Source organism: Phacochoerus africanus, chromosome 9, assembly GCF_016906955.1.
Source record: "Phacochoerus africanus isolate WHEZ1 chromosome 9, ROS_Pafr_v1, whole genome shotgun sequence".
Taxonomy (NCBI): Eukaryota; Metazoa; Chordata; class Mammalia; order Artiodactyla; family Suidae; genus Phacochoerus; species Phacochoerus africanus.
Genome location: NC_062552.1, coordinates 46,774,224 through 46,796,471, shown reverse-complemented (window position 1 = coordinate 46,796,471; position 22,248 = coordinate 46,774,224). Strand labels below are relative to the sequence as shown.

At 41.0% G+C, this 22,248-nt stretch overlaps 1 protein-coding gene across 2 annotated transcripts in view; it reads left to right on the top strand.

The window, feature by feature from the left end:
• PKHD1 (PKHD1 ciliary IPT domain containing fibrocystin/polyductin) overlaps positions 1-22,248 on the top strand; it is a 484,027-nt gene that overhangs the window by 336,736 nt on the left and 125,043 nt on the right. For both annotated transcript variants that reach the window (XM_047795623.1, XM_047795624.1), the window contains 5 exons: positions 6,418-6,572; positions 7,928-8,080; positions 11,826-12,704; positions 13,387-13,555; positions 15,474-15,628. In XM_047795623.1, the coding sequence (XP_047651579.1) occupies positions 6,418-6,572; positions 7,928-8,080; positions 11,826-12,704; positions 13,387-13,555; positions 15,474-15,628 (1,511 nt within the window). The remainder of the gene's footprint in view (positions 1-6,417; positions 6,573-7,927; positions 8,081-11,825; positions 12,705-13,386; positions 13,556-15,473; positions 15,629-22,248) is intronic.

Genomic DNA, 22,248 nt, shown 5'->3' with positions numbered 1-22,248 from the left:
AGTGATGATACTACTCTGCTTTAGGTGTGTATGTCCTGTTCCTCCAAGCAGCTTCTATTGAAGAGGAAAATATTGCTTTTTAAAAATTGATTTGGTATATTACTTAGCATCTAGTACACAACAGAATATATAGAATATATAATATAGAATATATTAGCATATAGAATATATATATAGAATATATTTGTCCAGTATATGCCTTCTACACTGAATTGATGTGTCTTTTCTGAAAATCAGAACATATTGAGCCTGTTGGCTCAATGGTGTCTTGTTTAATAAATTTGAGTCTTGAATTTTGTTTCAAAAACTGCTATAATTTATTTTGCTCATTAATCAAACCTCATTATTATACAATATACTACAATTTAGTTCAAGTATTAGAGCATAGAGCATAAATATTCATTTATTGGCAGAGGTTCAGGATCACTTTCCTAGCCTCTAAAAGAAGCTGATTCTTTCTGGTCCAGTGAACTAGTGGATCCTAATCTCCGATTGGGTGTTGTCTCCATGCTAGGAAAAGGAATATGAATTAGGAAGGGAGGTGGGGAAATAGATTTCTATAATGGACTTCAAGGGCATTTTCTTCAAGGGCAACTTCAAGGGCAGGCAGATTGAAATAATTTTAATTGTGCAATTAATGTGTAAATGTGTTTTTGAATGAAGTATTCTCTCTGAGTCTCAAGTTTCTTTTTCTGTAATACAAGAATAACAATGCCTGATTAATAGAATAGTTACAGGGATTAAATGAATTAATGTGTATAAAGCACATGGCCCGGTTTCTGGCACCTTATCAGCCTCGTGACTTGATTGCATCAGGCTCTCCCTCCACCTCTCCTGTTTTATCTCCAACCTCATTTGTTTCCACTGTAGATGCTTCCTCATTCAGGAGGATGCAGATGGCCCCAGAGCTGTTGGCTTTCCCCAGGTTTACCACCAGGGAGGAAATTACTGCTTCCCCCTTAGTTTCAGTTCAAAAGTCCGGGTGCCTATAGTTGATAACACTGGATTGTATAACTTGCTAAGAGAGGAGAATTTGAATGTTCTCACCAAAAAAAGGGGGGGAGGGGACAAAGGTGTTAACTACTCTATGAAGGGAAATCCTTTCACAGTATCTACATGTATCAAATCATCATTTTGTGCACTTTCAGTATCTTCCTATCTTATTTATTAATTATATCTGATAAGGTTGGGGCGGGGAAGAAGTCCAGGGAAGGATTTTTTCATTTTATTTTTGTTTGCTTGTTTGTTTTGCTTTTTAGAGCCGCACCCCAGCATGTGGAAGTCCCCAGGCTACTAGAGGTTGAATTGGAGTTGCAGTTGCTGGCCTCCACCACAGCCACAACCACACCAGATCTGAGCCGCATTTTGAACCTACACCACAGCTCAATGCCGGATCAGTTTAATCCACTGAGCCAGGCCAGCGTTGCAACCCGCATCCCCATGGATATTAGTCAGGTTCTTAACCCACTGAGCCACAATGGGAATTCCCTAATTTATTTTTTTAATTAAGGTATAGTTGACTTACAATGTTGTGCCATTTTCTGCTGTACAGCAAAGTGATCTGGTCAAACATATACATACGTTCTTTTTCTCATGTAGTCTCCCATCATGGTCTATTCCAAGAGACTGGACATAGTTGCCTGTGCTGTACTGTAGGACCTCATTGCCCATCCATTCTAAACGTAATCGTTTGCCTCTACTCACCCTGATCTCCCAGTCCACCCCACTCCCTCTCTGCTCTCAGGGGAGGATTTTGACTAATGAAGGCAGATTGGATCCCTTGCCAATCCTTTGGCAAAGGGTTTGGGGGGCTGTAATTCACAGCTCTTGGTAAGACTGCTTAATTAGTGTGGTGGACGAGGGGAGTGGTTCTCAGGGGAGATGTGGTGGAAGGAGAAAGGGGGTTTGTAGACAAACAGTTGACGTGTAGGATGACTATTCTTGTCATCATTATCGGGGAGTTCTCATCATGGAGCAGTGGAAACAAATCCAACTAGGAACCATGAGGTTTCGGGTTCCATCCCTGGCCTTGCTCAGTGGGTTAAGGATCTGGTGTTGCCATGAGCTGTGGTGTAGATCACAGATGCAGCTCGGACCCTGCGTTGCTGTGGCTGTGGTGTAGGCCAGTAGCCCTAGCTCTGATTCGCCCCCTGGCCTGGGAACCTCCATATGCCGTGGATGTGGCCCTAAAAAGGAAAAAAATAAAATAAAAAAATTTTTAAAAATCATTATAGGAATTGCTTTCTTTAGACACCTCGCTGAACTATGTAGATTTTCAACTATGTAGCCCTCAGTAGATTTCAATGGCATTTGACAAAGTTTAAACTGGAATTTTTTAAAGGCTCAATATTATTAGAGTTCAGAAGTCTATAGCCAGTCTTATTTCTCTGGGGAAAAGATTTTGGCATCTTAGATGCCCTGAGCCTGTGGTCACATGCAGCTCTTATCATTAAGACCTCTCCAAAGTTTAGGCAATAAGTTCATTTAAGTTGTAGGTGTGTCTATATGAATGTCTTATTCATGGTGGTAAAAATTTTTAAATCAAATTTGTAAGTATATATGTGCATTTTTTTCATTCTTTATAATTATGCTTTTTTGGTCAAAGCATTATATCTTCCCTAAGGTAAAATTTAATGCCAAAATACAGGGAACTGTGCTGATATTTTGATTATACTTTTAAAAAGTTATCTTTCAGGAGACTTCTGCAGTGATTATTCAGTTTCTTCTTTCTCATATGGTTTCCATTTAGGTCCAATTACGGGGCAAACAATTCTTTTAATTTTTTGTTTATTTATTAATTTTGGTGTGCTTTTCTCAGAACAGCAAGCAGGTCTCTCCTTTTCCCTGTAGCTGTAAGATTCTCATTAGCATTAATCAGACACAAAATACAGCTGGGATTCAAGTCCTTAAGCTAGGATTTCTTGAAGCAGTTGGAGGGAAACTGTAAGAGCAGATAGAAGACCGACCACAAGTGGGAAGACTGGATATTGGGATTTAAGGGATACCGAACACTGACCCTTGACTAGCAGAACTGTCTAGGTTTTTGATACTGGGACTAAAGTTTTTTATGGAAATTAACCACTGTTTCTCTGTGGTCATAGAGAGGGCCATACTCCCTTGTCCTCTGTAGGTGCTTACAAGATATAGAATCTCAAGGCTTCAGGAGTATGGAGGAGATAAATGGTCATGGACCTGTAAGGTTCCTGAAGCCTTCATGAAAAAGGTTGACTTAACTTCATGTGGGTTTTTCATATAAAGTTTGGAATAATAATTTCAATAATTCCTTTTTCTCTTTGCCTGGACAATTGCTAGGTGCTCTGGGGTTTGCATAACTGGATAGTCATATTTTCATTCAATATTAACTAACAATATGAGAGTTGAGCAGCCCCAGAAGACATGAGTATGAAATCATTTATAAGGCAGCAGTTCCTATCATGTTAAAATTATGAACAGAAAGGGAGTTGGGTATTCAGTGAAGAGACTCGTATGGCATCCCTTCTTATTTATTTATTTATTTTCTTCTGAGGGACGCACCTGTGGCACATGTAAGTTCCCAGGCTAGGGGTCGAATTGGAGCTTTAGCTGCTGGCCTACACAACAGCCACAGCAACACTGGATCCAAGCTGCCTCTTTGAACTAGGCTGTAGCTCACTGCAATGCCGGATCCTTAACCCACTGAGGGACACCAGGGATCAAACCCGCATCCTCAATGGATATTAGTTGGGTTTGTTACCATTGAGCCATAACAGCAACTCCTCAAATGATTTCTTGAAGGCAAAGAAGCTCCAGTAAGTTTTTAAGACTGAAGAGCAGGGTACTGGCAATGCTATTTTAAGTGACAGGTGAGAGACACATTATCTATTTCTTGGCAACGTGAGTGGACCCATCATTGGCTGGAGCAGAAGACTGATATGAGAGAGTTGGGAATGAGGCCTTACTTATTTTTTAGTTTACATTAGGGTTCACACTTCGTATTGTTCCGTGGGTTTGGACAAAAGTATAATGATGTGTATCCATCCTTATGATATCATACAGAAGAGTTGTACAGCCCTAAAAATCTCCCGTGCTCCATAGGGAATGAGTTTAATCTCATTTTCACAAGGAATTTTCCTGAATGTTATGGCCACCTACTCTCTGAAAAACTACTCAACAAGAGAAACAAAAATAAAAAATGATCGCAGTAATACTGGTTATAAAGGAAAGGATTGATTTCAATTACAGTGCTAATTGACTTTGGTTTGACTTTATACTCATTGCCTAACATCTTTTTTAAAAAGTGTTTTTTTTTTTCTTACATCACTCTACTACCTGGTAAGTTAGAAAATTTAGATTTAAGTGAAAGTGACTCATAAACCCACCATCCATTGGTAAATTGACATTTTAATGTGTATCCTTTCTATCACTGTTTTCTCTGCATGCATTATTTTTATTAAAAAATAAATGGGCCGTGTTGTTTTATATCTGTCTTTTTTTCAGTCTTATATAACGAACAGAATTCATAGCAATTCAGTGCTCTGCTACAATGTGCTTTTTAATTGCTACATGATATTCCACTGCATGTTGCATAGATCTCATAAATTCATGGATTAGCATGATATTGTCATTATGAAATGTGGAAGTACTGCTTTTTAAAAAATATTATTGGAGTATAGTTGATTTCCAATGTTGTGTTAGTTTCAGGTGTATAGCAAAGTGATTCAGACATAATTTTTTTAGATTCTTTTCCTTTATAGATTATTACAAGATACTGAGTATGGTTCCCTGTGCTATACAATAGGTCCTTATTGCTTATCTATTTTACATGTAGTAGTGTGTATCTGTTAACTGCAAACTCCTAATTTATCCCTCAGGGAGTATTACTTTTTATTGCAGGTAAAGAACTAAGAATCAGACAATCATGCAGGTGGGGAGAAGCCATCTAATGCAAAGATCTTGGACTTGGTCAGGAGTCTTCCTTTGTCCTAATTCAACCTCTGATTCCATTTAATTATCTAATCTCAAGTTTTGTTATTTATTCTCTCTGACTCTTGTTTTTTTCACCTTTCAAAGCTAGGGGTTGCTTTCTTATGTTGTAACTGTGAATTTTCTAAGATGTCGTAGCAAATCAGCAAATCATGTCTTACAAATGTCAGACTCTCAATTCTTTAATTAAAATTGCATCAATTGATGATGGTCTTTTTTTCTCTCTTTTCAACTCTCTCCTGTCCTCTCTCTAATCTCAGGCTCACAGATTCAATTTAATTACAATCTTTGGTTCATAACAGATTCATACCATTGACTCAAGAATGACCCTCTTTAATTTCTTTCTTTCTGTGTTTTGTGTTAACATTACATACAAAATGTGTCTGACTTCTCCACCCACATAGGAGACTCTTTAAGGATGTCTACTAGTCAAAATCTAAGTTATTTTTTAATGCAAATGCCATGTTTTATTTACCATTATGTCTCTAGTACCAACCATAGTTTGCAATGCGCAACAGTCACTCAGTCAATATACGTTATTTGTCAATATATTTTGCTCAGTTGAATGGTTTTCAGGTGGACCTGTTGCTGGTAAAGAAGACTCTATTGTCAAGATTTGCTAAAATGCGGACAGGCAATTAATATAACTATGCCCTTGAAGTCGATAATGTCTGTGAGGGGAGAATAGAGCAAATGTATTCACTAGGAAAAGCTAGGTGACTGACAAAGATGGCACAGAAATTTTATTAAATATGATTTAACCAAAAATGAGCAGTACTCATTGTTACACATTGTGATGGAAGCACAATGCTAGGGACATAGCATACTCAGGGAATACATAGTTTTGTCCCTGCAGTAACACAGGGAGGGTGCAGGAAGATCTAAATGTTGTCACTTTTCAAATGAAGATATGAAACTCAGAAGAGGTAATTGATTTCTCAAGGTCACACAGCTGCTCAGTGGAACCTGTAGGACTCATACTGTACCTGCTTCACCATGAAGGCCTGTGTCTAAAGACATGTTGATAAATTGTCTGAAAATGGTATTGGAAGTCACCAACAAATGTGAGAAAAGAGCCCATCTGAAATCCCTTTATTATTCAAGCTTTCCCAACCGACAAAGATTCATTTCCATTTCAGGAAAACATTGTGTACATGGCATATACTAAACTCTGAAACTTTGACTCTTCCTTGTTCCTTTGTCTTATGCTTCATGGCTACACAATGTCCTTGCTGCCTCTGAATTGTACATGTAAAAGCCAAAAGATTAACTCCATCAGCATTCTTTATTTTTTTGCAGAAGTCTTTTTTCTCTGTCTTGACTTGCTAGTTCTGCTTTAATCTCCCTAGTGGGAATTGTTGGTTGGATGCAGTGGATTTTCTGTTCTCCCTGGAGTCAGTAGGTGAGCCGTGCAGCCCTGCCAGTGTACTTGATATCATCTCTATGCTGTTACAGAATTATAGTAGAGGATGCTGTGGATTGGCGACCCCAGGACAAGATTGTCCTTAGCTCCTCTTCTTATGAGCCTCATGAAGCCGAGGTCCTCACGGTGAAAGAAGTCAGGGGCCACCACGTTAGGATCCATGAGCGGCTCAGACACCGTCACATTGGTAAGGCTTTGGCTTGTTACTTAAGGGAAGTGAATGAGCCAAGAAAAACGTGTTCAGCAATCTGCCTGGGGACCTTGGATCCAATCAGCATTCAGAGGGGACGGATAGTACTCAACTGCTGCCCTAGGCTCATCCTAGAAGGCTTTATCTCCATCCCTTCATTAATTTTATTGCCTAATTTTTTTTAAGAAAATACTTTGATGTGAGGGAATTTTTAAACTTTTTATTTATAATGGCAAGTCTAGAAGCAAGCAGAAGGGTTAAGAATCTTGTTCAAGGTCACCGGGCATTCTCATGGCTAAGCCAGAATAAACCTCATGGGAGATGGGTTTCCAGTTCATTTCCTGGCCCACTGAATCATACAGTCACTTCGAATGTGGTAGTTATTGTAAATAATGACTCCTTTTCCCATACTTAAGACCGTGTCCTTCCTGACGGGAGCTTCATTTTATGTATTGGTAACTACTACTGCCCTACCCCAATAAAAATGAATAAATAAAGGGCAAATGCCTTCCCCTTAAAAAGGTACTGAAGATTTTAACACATTATATACACCTAAAATATATTGCATAACAATAGTAAATAACCATATTTCCTGGATCATTCTAATAAATACATTTAACCCAGGAAATATGGCTAATAAGTCATAAAACATGGAGATAGAGGGGTTAGGGGTTATTTTTCGGTCTCTGATATGGGAGGGAAATACATGCTTTCAACAGGACTCTAAAGCTGTTTCTAAATCGTAGCTTCAAGGATGATGTTGTTTTTAAAGATTGGAAGGAGGGAGAGAAATCGTCAGCAATTCTTGCCAGTGAGGTGCAATTTGCAATGTAAATTAGTGGGGGATGGGCAGTGGAACAAACCAGCAAGACTGGGGAAGCTCCTTGCAGAGTGATGAGCTCCAGGCCCGCCAGGAGAGGGCGCTGCCGCCACTGCTTTGGTCCTGTCGCTGCCTCAGTGGATCTGGGGCTCCTCGCTCTCACGAAAGGGGTCCAGGAACAAGACACAACTGGGTGAGGGCATCTCGGTCTGATGAATTGAAGGAAGGAGGTTGGGGACTTCACTAATTGGGCCGATCTTCCCGAACATCTCTGTCCTCATACTCACAGTGAGTGAGGAGAAATGAATTTTGCTCCGACACAGTCTGATCCCAAAGAGAGACAGGTTGAATGGGCTTTTCATTTCTCAGCTGACATTTGTGGAGAACGCCGGAGGAAAAGCAGACCTTAATGTTGGAAGGACTTCCACCGGGAAAGGAGTGTTTTTATTTGCCAGGTTTGTTGGCTCCCCAGCTGGCGATCTCCGAAATAGGTTTTTAAAAATTTTTCCTTCCCCATCTCCCATTGCCCCAGGAAGCGTCCACATCATGGAAGATGGTCGACAAGTTCGTTTGGCTGCAGAGGTTGGACTTTTGACCCGAAATATACAAATCCAGGGGGATACAGCATGCGGGGGTAGTCTACTTGTGGGATCCTTCAGGAAGTCCAGTGGGGAAGAATTTTCAGGTAAATGAAATTTTAAGTTACTAAACATTGCTGTTTGGAGCTTATGCATCTGGGACACTTAGAAATTCCAACTGTGGGAATTTTCATTTGTAAAACAAAATGTTTGAAATTGAACCTTGTGCTCTGAGAAGCTACAAATTCACGGTCTTAATCTGTGTTAACTATCATTGTGGTGTTAAAATAATATACTAGCTATTAGCACCTAGGCACATTTTTACCTCCTACCCCCCAAAAAACCCTCATCTTCAGCAGATGTGAAATTTTCTCTGCTTTGAAATTATAGATGACTTAATGACCATTTAAATTTTATCTCTTTCCTGAATTTCTACTGCTCTTTCCCAGTGGCATGCTCTATCTGATGGCAGGCTTCATCTCACGCTATAAATTAATAGTGTAAATTTCAGTAAGAATGATATCCATTTTCTAGGTTTGAGGATCAGTTTGATTTCTCTTGTTTCCTTCAAGCTTTAGCTCATCTAGAATGCTGCAGAATTATTTGATGACTACCTTTTTTCTTAAACTTGGGTGCCTTAAATGTGATTCTAAAGTTATTTCCTAGTCAACTAAAGCTCCATCTTAGAAAGTCACTGAGTTCGTAAATAGAGTAAAGGCTGTGAGAAGGCCTGGAGAAGGATCTAACCACTTTCCAAACATTGAGCATGGAAAGCTTTTTGTGGGCACATCTGTTTTACCAAGATGGTAAAGGACAGTGTTTGAATGTTTGAATCTTAAAGCAAAAGTTCAGGATTTCTGGTCCACAGAGCAAGCTCTATCCCCATCAGTTCTCAGTAGGAGTAATTTTGCTCTCCCCTCCCCACCAAAGTGAGGCAGAATACTAACTTAAGTGGTCAGTGTAGGAGCATGGGCTTCTATGCCTTCTTTGATATGGCTATTGATTAACCTTTGTGGCTTAAGGGCTCTGGGGAGTAACATCCCCACAGGCCTTGTTTACTACAGGGAGTGTACCTACACCCAGATGGACATTAATCTCTAACCCCCTGTGACTCAGTCTATGGGAAGAAAAGGGCAAAGAAACCATGAGACTTATGGGACATTTCCACCCCTAAGACCCCTATTGGACAAGGACTGATATAGGTAACTGGGCAAGGCCAATGGGAGAAAACCACATCTTTCTGCAACACTTTGGTACCTCCCATCTTTAAAGGATAAAAACCCCTATAGGGCAATAGAGAGGGGGACTCTTCTTCCCCCTCCCAGCTGTCCTGGGAGCTGTTTGCTTTCGTGTAATAAAGACTTGGCTTGCTTGCTGCCGGTGTGTTCTTGAAGTTCATTCTTCGGCTCTGTGAACAAGAACCTGGATTCCAGTAACATCTTTCCATCATCAAAAGGACACTTGACAATATCTGGAGACATTTTTGTTTGCCACAACTTTGGCAGAGCTTCTGGCATCTAGTGAGTGGATGGCCAACATCCTACCATGCACAGGATGGCCTCCCACAGGCAAGGATGATCTGGTCCAAAACGTCTGTAGTGTTGACATGGAGGAACCCTGTTCTGGAAGGCTGAGTCGTGGTCGTATACAAAGGAAACTACCAGCAGTTTATGAAGATGGAGAATTAGGGAGGGAGGGAAAAACAGGGCCCCTTTTCATGGAAACTGTAGGCCAGGCTGGAGCATGGTCACAGGAGCAAGAGAGAAGGCTGATTCTTACAGCTGAACCCCAAAGCCAAGACACAAACCCCAGCAAGGCTGACTTGGTCCTGAGCCTCTGGCTTGCTGATCAGGGACAGAGAATCTATATTAGATGCTTCTTATGCACCAGGATATATGCTGGTTTTGAAACTGATGGTGTTAATGACTTGAACCCAGCCAGAACCTGTGTGCTTGGACTTGAACCCAGCCTAAACTCAGACTGGGACTTGAACACACAGTTTTTAAATTAAAATCACTCATCCAGTGTCTGGACTTATGGGAGGTTCAGGTTCTTTGTGCCTCAGTGTAGAAGGAAGGACAAAGTGGTAGGCAAGAAATAGATTTATTAAGATAAGATGTTTGTGAGAGATGTGATCAGGCAGGCATGGAGGCTCTGCCCCAGGATTAGGTGGGCTACAGTTTTATAATCCAAGGGGGCATGGGAAAAGACTGCCTCTTCCTCTTTTCTGGAGTAGTAACTCCTCTTTATCATCGGTAAGAGAGTATTTGACCCTGTAAGGTCAAACTAGGACTACATGGTGCTTATTCAAATCAACAGAACGGTGATTGTTAAACTCCTGCCCTTGGTCTGAACTTGAATGCAGGTATCACCCCACCTCCCACCCAATGACCAGAGGCATATCTCGCTCTTGTAGTAGTCAAGCAAACCTGCCTTGTTCTGATGGCTTTCTTGAGCAATTATTAACTTACAGTGATCTCCCAAAGTTCCCTAGGTTTCCCTTTCTGTCTATGGTCCCTTATTGGGACTTTTGCAACTACCTGTGTTAACTATGATACTCCATCCCTATCGGTTTATCTCATTTAACCCCAGTGTCCCTGTGAGAGTCAATTTATCTTCATTTTCATAGATGAGGAAACAGAGTCTATAATGAGATTGCCTGTTTATTTATAAGACTTTCTTATGAGCTTTTGAACTTCTCAAGGGTAAGATTGGGGCTTTCAGCCCTGTCTTCTAGTATGGCAACTGCTGTGTTTCAGGTGCTCAAAAAACATGAATAAATTAAAAGGAAATATAAGAAAAGTCACCCAGCGAGCAAGGGATGGAGATAACATTCAAATTCAAGTCTGATTCTGAAGCCCTTATTAAACTTTTAATTTTCTAATCACTTTAGGTTTATAAAAAAAAGTTGCAAAGAGTATATGGAGAGTATTGCGTACCTTTCATCCAGCTTCTTCTATGGTGAATATCTGATACAACTCTGGTACATTCGTCCAAACTGGTCAATGAACATTTATGTGTTACTATTAATTGAACACGAGACATTATTCAGATTCCACATGCTTTTCCACTGGTGTCCTTTTTCTATTCCAGAGTCCAGTCCAGGTTCCCACTGTATTAAGAAACCTTGCATTTTTCTGGAATATACTCCAGAGCTTGGCTGAGATAAGATCAGCAGGTGTAGGTCCAGGGTGCCTCCTACAGGGTTGAATGGTTACTGGTCAGAAAAGCAGGTCAGGATTTACAGTTCTTGCTTTTAAATCAGAGCTCTCTGCCATTCTCCTCCTTCTGACCACTACTATCCAGCAAGCTGTACTCAGAATTGTGATAAACAAAAGGGAAAATAAGAAAACAGTTGTGAACAAAGCCATTGCTTAATTCTCCCTTTAAATACTCAAGACATTTTGGAATTCCTATTTGGCTCAGTAGGTTAGGGATCTGGCTTTTTCACTACAGTGGCTTGTGTTGCTGCTGTGGTGTGGGTTCAATCCTGGGCCAGGGAGCTTCCACGTGCCACAGGCATGGCCAAATAAATAAGTAAACACTCAAGACATCTTAAGCATTTACTACTGATTGTTTTTCAATTTTTGGTTAATACACACACGAGTAAAAAAAATGCTTAAAATGTTTTATATAGTTAGCCATTATTTTTATTCATGCAGCATCTTTGTGGGATGGCTGTGGTCTTTTCACATGGAGTCACTGGAGGAGACATGACTTTGAAATGAGTGGCCAGGAAGCCACATTCTTTCCTTCTTACCCAGTCCCTTGTGCCAGCCCTGCAGATGGGGCACAGAATCTTTAAGTTAGCTCTGCCCATCCCCAAGGCTCTCTCTTTCCTTTTGCTTGCAGGTGTCCTTCAACTTCTCAACGTGGAAATTCAGAACTTTGGGTCACCACTGTATTCATCCATCGAATTCACTAATGTGTCGGCAGGATCCTGGATAATATCATCTACTCTGCACCAGAGCTGCGGTGGGGGAATTCATGCGGCTGCCAGTCATGGGATCATTTTAAATGACAACGTGGTGTTTGGTACAGCTGGCCATGGTATCCATTTGGAGGGGCAGAACTATTCTCTGTCTAAGAATCTTTTGGTTCTGATGACACAGTCAGCCTGGTCACCTGTTTGGGTAGCAGGAATCAAAGTGAATCAGGCAGAGGATATCCATCTCCATGGCAATGCTGTGGGAGGATCCGAGAGACTTGGCTTTCACATCCAGGGGCACAGGTGCTCCTCTTCTGAAGTTCTTTGGTCTGACAATGTGGCTCACTCAAGTCTCCATGGCATCCATCTCTATAAGGAGAGTGGACCTAACAACTGCACTAGTATCTCCGGCTTCTTGGCTTTCAAGAACTTCGACTATGGTGCCATGCTCCAGGGGGAGAACAGCATGCAAATAGAAAACATCACACTGGTAGACAATGCTGTTGGCCTTTTGGCAGTAGTTTATGTGTCTTCTGCTCCACAGTGTTATATCAGAAATAGAGAGATTGTGCTGAGAAATTCAGTCATTGTGGCCACCAGCTCGTCTTTTGACTGCATTCAGGACAGAGTTAAGCCTCGCTCTGCCAACTGGACATCAGCTGATCGAGCTCCTTCCAGTCCCAGAGGGGGTCGAGTTGGTATATTGTGGCCTGTGTTCACCTCAGAACCAAATCGGTGGCCCCAGGAGCCATGGCACAAAGTGAGGAATGGCCATTTAATTTCAGGCATCATGAAACTTCAAGGTATGAATCTTGGGTTTCCAAACAATGTAGTGTCATACATCTATGCATAGAATTATTAAAATCATTTTGAAATTAGATTAGCAAAAGGGTACAATGTAGTCTAGAGCCTGCTGTCTAGTTGAGCACCTGTTGGGCATTGAGAACATAATGGTGGTTTATAGCAACAGTGAGCAATTCCCCTAAAGAGTCACTGCTTTATACACATGGAATTGCTTTCATAAGCAAATATTTAATTTGACTATATAACTCTTCTCTTAGGGAGGTGTTATTTTTCCTCTTGTACGAGGAGGAAATTGACATGCAGAAGTTGTGCCTCACTGAGGTTGTTAAGTAGTTGATGGGGCAGCCAGGATTAAATGTAGTTATGCTACACGCTATGCAGAGAATCTTCTATCAGCTCTCTATTGTACTATTGTATTCACTCCCCATTGGATTTTAATCAAGCTTTTGATGAAAAGTATTGCTCTTAAGACTTCATTGTGTTGGAACACATGTCCATGTCTTCAAGAATTAAAGATATTTGAAGTCAAGATTTATGTAACTTCCTAAAACTACCGCACACAGCTTAAATTTACTCCTGAGCATATATATGTTAGTATAAGAATATGTAGTTGTATAGTCTGTATTTGTGGTCAGTAGTTTACAAGATATGATGTCGTGATACTTCTGATATTTTTTGTAGGTGTGACCTTTTCAAGTTTTGTGAAGAGTTGCTACAGCAATGATCTAGACATCTGCATTGTGTCCAATTCGGAGAACACTGGAATCGTGCCTCCAATAACAGCAGAGAGAACCAGGATGCTGAAGATCAAAGACAAAAACAAGTTCTACTTATCTCCTTTACAAACCAGGTACCACTTTTGATATTTATAATAAGCCAGACTTATGAAATATCTGGTAATTCTCCAAGTACCCAAACACATTTTTTTTTTAAAAGGGTAAAATCATCAATGGGAATAGAAGTCCTTCTAGAAAGATACGGTAGATTGATTGCCTCCAACTTTTTACCTTCCTATATTCATGTGATATATAAGTTTTGAAATCTCTCTCCCTAAAGAGGAAGAAGTTGTTTCTCTCCCCCCCATGAATCTGGGATCCACCCCATGATGTCCTCTGACCAACAGAAGGGGCAGATGTGATGGGTTTGCAAGTTTTACTGATGTTATGTGATTGGTTTGTCTTTATTAGAGATACTTCTTTGGGATGTTTTTAAAATCAGTGGAAAAAGTTGACCCTAATTCTTGACTCTCCCATGAGTATGGTGTCACTAGTCTTCAGAAGGAGGCTTGGGGGCCCTTATGCAGGGTGGGTAGAAGGAAACCGTGTCCGTTGTCAAGTATCCCTGAAATGACCGACATGCCTTGGACAGATATTTGTGCTCAGACTAGGTATAACTACTATTCTTGAACATAGGATCTGAGAGTTTTATTCAAGAACCTAAAAACTAGAAAAGGATATTTTTTACCCCATAACAGGGAGTGGGAAAGTCAGAAGCAGGGAGAATGGGTTACTTTTTCTTTCCTATAACACTGGGGAAAACTTCTTTAGCTGGAAGAAAAGAATCAGGAAAAATCACCCTAATTAGGAAGTTTATATGTTTGTCCCCAAACCAGTCTCCTTTTAATGCCCATTCCCGAACCTCATTTGGAACCTAAAAATAATATTAGGTATAAAATATGTGTTATTTTGTCACTTTTTTTCTAATGTCCAATGTTTCTTTCTTTCTTTCTTTCTTTTCTTTTCTTTTTTTTTTTGTGTTTGTGTGTGTCTTTTTGCATTTTCTGGGGCTGCTCCTGTGGCATATGGATGTTCCCAGGCTAGGGGTCTAATCGGAGCTGTAGCTGCTGGCCTACGCCAGAGACACAGCAACACGGGATCTGAGCAGCATCTGTGACCTATACCACAGGTCATGGCAACGCCGGATCCCCAATCCACTTAGCAAGGTCAGGGATCGAACCCACAACCTCATGGTTCCTAGTTGGATTCGTTAACCACTGCGCCATGACGGGAACTCCTGTCCAATTTTTCTTATGTTCACGTCTGACTTACGGACAAAATAGTTGTAAAGCTAAATGATACTAGCAAAAATTCTTTGTACTGCTATATATTCATATTTACATTTCCTAAGATTACTATTCATAGTTAATATTATTTCTATTTAATTCATATTTAATATTATCACTAATGGCACCTGAAAGCATTGAACCAGGGGAAATCAAGTAAATACATTCTCTTTAGCCCAATGTTACTTGTTCATATACCCTAAATTCTGATCGTATAGGAACCATGTCTCCTTTATTATCATTGTATTCCCTGACCAACAAGCAGCAGGTTTTCAACAGATATTTGTCCAGTGAGAACATCTTTTTTTGCCTTGTTTGTATATAGCAAAAATATAGTCACCATTTATAATTATAATCTTACAATACGGCAAAGCCCCAAAGTTCTCTAAAGCAATGATTACGTGATGCTGAGTAGATATTAGAATTTGCAACATTTTATCTTGCTTCTTAGAAAATTAGAGATCTATGTACAGATTATATATCTAGATAGCCAAAATATTTGGTTAATAAGAATGTCTTTTTTTCTTGACTGTATAACTGGGAAATAACATTTTCTATAGAGTTTTACTTAATATCTATGTCACATATTATTGGTAACAAAATTCTGTTGAATTTATTTCTCAGATAGGTTGGCGCTATCCCTATATGTTTTCTTTTTGCTACTTAGCCTGGAAATGAGAGCGCTGCTTTCTATCTATCTCCACAGGAAAGACTTAAGACTGGTCTGCTCTGAATCAGATTGTGAAAGCCCTAGAAAATATCTCTTTAAGGATCTGGATGGGAGAGCCCTGGGCCTGCCTCCACCGGTGTCTGTATTTCTTAAAACTGAAGGGGAATGGACTGGATCCTTCTTCAACACAGGTCAGCTCTATCCGAACTCAACGCCTCCAGGGGAGGGGAGCGGTTATGTGGTGGAGATGGTTTGGCCATGTTTTCTGATAGGAACTAGGCTCTGGAATTGGAGTCTATGTCTGTGGACTGCTCTGCTTACCTCTATCAGGGCTGTTGGTGCTTGAGAGGTCTTGCAACTGTTTAGCTCTCCATGAGGTGGCCATGGTTAATGTCAAGGTACAGATTTCCTACACCCACCTGTGCACAGGTGAAGAGAACAGTCCTCTCATTAGCTTGGTCACCTGGGCCTGAGGCAGCACTCTCTGTGTTCAGCATTTCACAGCATCTGCCATGAAGCTGGCTCCTCTGGCTTCTGAGTCTTTCTTTTTCCTCCATCAGCGCTAAATGCTCTCACTCTGGAAAGAGTAGTAGAAGAGGTGGCGTGCCTTCTTTTTTGCCTTTCTTTTCTCCATCTTCTCATTGCCCCTGAGGGACTGCGATCAAAAATCCCTTCTTATTCTTAATTTTACAAATGAAGCCCATTAGGCCATCAATTTTTATAGCTGGATCCCTGGGGCGATCACTGTCTTTCTGCTTCTACAAATGACGTGACTCTTGAGTTTACACTTTTGTTCAGGTGGGAATGCTGAAGTAAATCCAAAGAACTTTCCCAGCTTTCTTCCTACTTAATTCTTTTCAGACTTTTCTAGTGTCCTTTTCCCTTTTGAAGTTCTGAATATTCCAGGACTGTGTCCTCAGATCTCTTTTTCTAGCCTGCTCCCAGGTCCAAAGTTGACATACCATTTAATGCTAATGACCTCCAGACTCCACCCTGAACTTTGGTCTGTTATATCCAACTGACTCCATTGAGAGGTATAATTGGCATCTCAGACTCAAATGCCCCAACAGGGAGTCTTGATTTCTGCCCCCATCCACAACTTGTTTCTTACCCAGTCAACCCTACCTCAGTTTTAATCACTACCACCCTTCATGATGTTATTTAAATAAAAAATGTAGCAGTGATGGTTTATTCTTTTTCCTTCACCCAAACTCTCCCACTTCTAATTATCACCATCTCTCTCTTGACAAGGAAATAGCCTCCTAGCTGATCTTCTTTCTCTGTACCCTATAGTCTGTTTTCCTATAGCTCTAGTGATCTTTTTGCTATAGATCTAGTGATCAATAGCTCTAGTGATCTTTCCAACTTTCCATTGGCTTCCTTTCCCCCAGAATGAATCCTTACTATGAGCCTCTAAGTCTTGCAGTATCTGGTTCCTGCCTACCTCTCTCACTTCATCTTCTGTGATAATTCTTTTTACTTACTCATCATGGTCTTATTTTTCCTTAATGTGATAAGCTGATTCTTGCCTCAAGGCCTTTGCATTGAAGGCAAAGAATCCTGTTCTTTGCCTGAGATATCCCATTCTCACTTTGTTGCAGAGCTGGCTTTTTCTGTTCAAATGGTACAGTTCCTCAGGGAAGCCATCCCTGATCACCCTACTTAAAATAATTATTCCTCTGTTAGCCTCTAGCCCTACTAGGCCTACTTCATTTTTTTTCAGAGTTCTGGGACTTGAAATTATACTATATATGTACTTGTTTGTTTGTTGATTTACTGTTTGCCCTTTGAGAATGCAAACTTGGTAAGGGTGAGGATTTTGTTCTGCTCACTATTGTATATTTGGGGAGATGCTCAACAAATATTTGTTGACAGACTGAACAAATGAATGAATTACTGATAACCAAGGGAATATCAATTCTGTTTGCCCCAAACCATTTAAAAACATTCACAAGAAATTGAACACTTCACGTCATTGGTTTAACAACTTACTTCTACTATGGAATCCTGTAACCAAGACATTTCTATGAATCATTTTATTTGTTAGCACTTTCCTTCCATTTGAACTATTACTACTTTATAGCATTTGGCATTTAGAAGTGTTTCCTGCAAAAGTCTTTTAATTACCATACAATTTCATGCTTCAACACTTTTTCATATTTTTCTTAGAATTTTTCATAGGGTAAAAGCTTATCTTTGCAACAGAGTGACAAGCTGTGGATTAAAGTATAGGTTTTCAAAAGTCAGTGCTGAATTCATGAAACATGCTGAGTAAATAATAATTTTGACATATTAGTTATATCTGTTGAATGTAACCAGCAAATGTATTTTTGCTCCAAAAAAAAAATGAAATTCAGGGAATCATACTTACTGAGAAAATAAGGGCAGAGTTGTAAAAGGAAAAATAAGCAGATAGGCAGCTACTCTCATGTACTGCTAGATCTACTCAAATAGTTTTTTGTGGTCTTAATTCTGTTAAAGAATCATCTCACTATGACAGGTGTTTATGCTATCTTTTGAGAAAACATCCTCAGGAATTCCCATTGTGGCTCAGTGGTAGCAAACCTGACTAGTATCCATGAGGATACAGCTTCGATCTCTGGCCTCCCTCAGTGGGTTAAGGATCTGGAGTTGCTGTGAGCTGTGGGGTTGGTTACAGACGTGGCTTGGATCCCACATTGCTGTGGCTGTAGCTAAGGAAGGAAGGAAGGAAGAAAGAAGGAAGGAAAGAAAGAAAGAAAGAAAGAAAGAAAGAAAGAAAGAAAGAAAAAGAAAGAAAAAAGAAAGTCAGACATCCTTGTACTTTAAAATAAGTTCATGAATCCTTGGGAAGCTTTTCTAAATTGGGGAGGTTTGGTGAGTGTTGTATTTCAGTGGAAACCGTAACAAGGGGCATGTGTCTCAGAGTATTTAATAAAAATTACAATTCAAAAAAGAATAGTTCCTGTCGTGGCTCAGCAGAAACAAATCTGACTAGCATCCATGAGGATGCAGGTTTGATCCCTGGCCTCACTCAGTGGGTTAAGGATCCGGTGTTGCTGTGGCTGTGGCATAGGGGCCGGCAGCTACGGCTCCGATTCGACCCCTAGCCTGGGAATCTCCATATGCTGCGAGTGCAGCCCTAAAAGGACCAAAAAATAAAAATAAAGGAATAAAGACTGAAAAATAGTGTCTTAGTTTGGGTTGCCCCATACAGATCCTGATTCATGGGAAGAGAGAAGGGGGCATGAAGCTAGGGCAGGGTATGTTATCCAGCTGGTTACTTCTGTGGACAGTTCCACTCCTGTCTGATGGGGAGCTCCAGGAGACCACCCACAGTGGTCCCAGGTAAGCCATGAAGAAGTTAAAGCATTTAAAATTCAGATCCTGGAGTTCCCGTCGTGGCGTGGCGGAAACAAATCCGACGAGGAACCTTGAGGTTTTGGGTTTGATCCCTGGCCTCGCTCAGTGGGTTAAGGATCCCGCATTGCCTGTGAGCTGTGGTACAGGTCGCATACACGGCTCGGATCCCATGTTGCTGTGGCTGTGGTGTAGGCCGGTGGCTACAGCTCCGATTCGACCCCTAGCCTGGGAACCTCCATATGCTGCAGGAGCGGCCCAAGAAATGGCAAAAAGACAAAAAAAAAAAAAAATTCAGATGCTACTTTTCATTGGCTGACGGATGTCCCTGGGCACACTAAGTCTTCGCTCTCTGGCTTTCCCTGAACAGGCCGATCCTGCTCTTTCCAGGGGCCAGAAAAAACTTGCTCAGAGAGGAAATATAGTCACTATTTATAATGATAATCTTACAATACGGCAAAGTAGTAGCTGTTTCTGGCATGTGAAGAAGAATGCCAGGAACTTATGGGGGTAGCATTGAAAATGTCTCTTATGGGAGTTCCTGTTGTGGCTCAGCCAGTTAAGGACCCAAATAGTATCCATAAGGATGCATGTTCAATCACTGGCCTGGTTTAAGGATCCAGCATTGCCGACAGTTGCAGCGTAGGCCGCAGATGCGGCTTGGATCCTGAGTTGCCATGGCTGTGGTGTAGGCCTGCAGCTATAGCTCCAATGAAACCCCTGGCCTGGGAACTAACATATGCTGCAAGTGTGTCCATAAAAATCAAAATCAAAGAAGGCTCGCAGTAGAATCTGCTGTTTATTGCACTACAATACAACCTCTGTCCTCTCGCGGTGAAGGAGACAGCGCCTAGGAAATGGTGCCTGCCGGGTGCTCACTGGATCTCAGCGTTTTGTTTTTTTTTTTCCTTTGACTTCCAAAATAGGAATAGATCCCTCCTTCCCTGATTCGCGTCCCTTTTTATTTTGTAAACCATTCTCTTTTGTTCTGCTTTCCAATTCTGTCCACAATCTGGTGGAGGAGAAAAGCACACGTTTAATCTTGAGAATAAGTGCCTCTTTTGTATTTTTCTTCTTCAAGACAAGAATCACGATCATCTGTTAAACAGTGGGAACCGTGCAGCAGAGAGAAAAGTGGAGGCAGCTGGAAGCAGCTCTCATATTTATTCTAAATGGTGTAGAGTTTAACACACCCATTTGGCCTTTCTCAATTTTATTAACAAACAGTTCGGAGTCCATTGCCTTTGAGGTTTATTTTTAATTTGAAAATTTGTTTTTTTTTTTTTTTTTTTTTGCAAAACTCAGACAGATATTCACAGGTCCCAGCGTATTGCCATAGACTCTGGAATTGGGAGCAAAAATTATCCCTGTGGATCAGCTACAAGGGATACCTTGCCAGTGGGTTCTGCTATCTGTGTAATGCAGGGTGTGTAGCCAGGGGAAACGTGAACCGTTAATTTTGTTTTGTACTTATCTGTAAGTTTGCATTTGCAGCCAACTCTGAAACACGCATGGCAGCAGAGTGCAAGGCGGCTAATCTCAAGCAGGAGAATCCTCTCAGAACCATTTGCATTTTATTCTGGAAAGGATTTCTTTTGATGATGGAGGCATCTGATTATCTGAAAATCCAAAATTATTTAGAAAAACACCATCTGGAAATAAATATCCCATTATGGACTAGATAGATACTGGATTTTTCTGTTCTGGTTTGTGACTGATTTCCTCTCTGTCCTAGTCTACACTTGCATGGCTTTACCTCTCAGCCCAGTCCATCCATGTAGGCTACCAGTGTTATTGGGAGAGGACCAAAAAAAGTCAGAGCTCTGGTTTCAGTGGGATTTTACACTGTCTCAGTCTCGATGTAGAAAGTAGAAAGGAGGTGTGGTGGGAGCCAGCATTCCTTGAGCTCCTATTGTGTGCTAAGTGCTGAAGTTGGCATTTTCGTTCATTCAGCAAATGTATGATGCCTGTCCGTAGTTTACCAGTGCCTCTCTGAGGATAGGAACTACAGTTGTGAACAAGACAACATTCCTGCCTCCACCAAATTTATGTGACAGTGGAGATATAGATATATTAATACCTATTTCTATATATATTCTGTATATATTAATACCTAGGTCTGTATCTGTATATATATCTATATCTCTGTTTCTATATCTATATCTGTTTCTGTAGCTATATCTGTGTCTATTTCCATATCTGCATCTATATCCGTATGCTCTATATCTGTACCTCTATCTGTATCTGTACAGATACCTGTATCTGTATCTCTGTATCTGTTTCCGTATCTGTATTGGTATCTATATCTGTATCTGTTTCTATATCTGTATCTCAATCTATACCTGTATCTCTATCTGTATCTATACTTATATCTGTTTCTATATCTTTATGTATATCTCTATATATTTATAAATCCAGCTCTGTGGAGTTCCTGTCGTGGCACAGTGGTTAACGAATCCGACTAGGAACCATGAGGTTGTGGGTTCGATCCCTGGCCTTGCTCAGCGGGTTCAGGATCCAGCATTGCAGTGAGCTGTGGTGTGGGTCGCAGACGTGGCTTGAATCCCGCTTTGCTGTGGCTCTGGCGTAGGCCGGCAGCTACAGCTCCGATTCGACCCCTAGCCTGGGAACCTCCATATGCCATGGAAGTGGCTCAAGAAAAAGACAAAAAGACAAAAAAAAAAATCTAGACCTATAAACAAATAAATAAACATTTATTGATTTATGAAGAACGGTATGAAGAAAATAAAATAGAATCTTGGGTTAAAGAGATAGTTTGAGGAGTGTGTGTGTGTGTGTGTGTGTGTGTGAGATGTGATGTGTGTATATAAGGTAGCTGCTGTGAGAAATAGAGTTACAGTTCCAATGAGGCCTGAGTGAGGAGCAAGGAATCACTGCTCTGAGCAGAGGGAGGAGCTGTCCAGGGAGAGGGACCAGCCAGAACCTGGCCTCTGAGACCAAGCTGGCCTCAGTGTGTCTGAGGGGTGGGTGGGAAAGAGAGCCCTTTGAGTGGTGTGCAGATAATGAGAGGGAGCATAGCTGGGCCTAGCCAGGGCCTAGCCCCTTCATGGGCCAGAGTAATTTAATAAGATGGTGTTGAAGGGATTTTATAAAGGTGGTGCTAGGATTTTATTCCCTCTCTGAAAAGATGAGACAAGCTGCAATGGGGTGACTGGATAAGGAATGGGGTCAAGACTGGGAGCAGGGGGTGCAGTTCAAAATTGGGGATGAGGAATTTCCATCGTGGCTCAGTGGAAACGAATCTGACTAGCATCCATGATGATGCAGGTTTGACTCCTGGCCTCTCTCAGTGGGTTAAGGATCTAGCATTGCTGTGAGCTGTGGTATAGGTCACAGACATAGCTCGGCTCTGGTGTTGCTGTGGCTGTGGTATAGGCAGCAGCTACAGTTCTGATTTGACCCCTAGCCTGGGAACCTCCATATGCCATGAGTGCAGCCCTAAAAAGCAAAA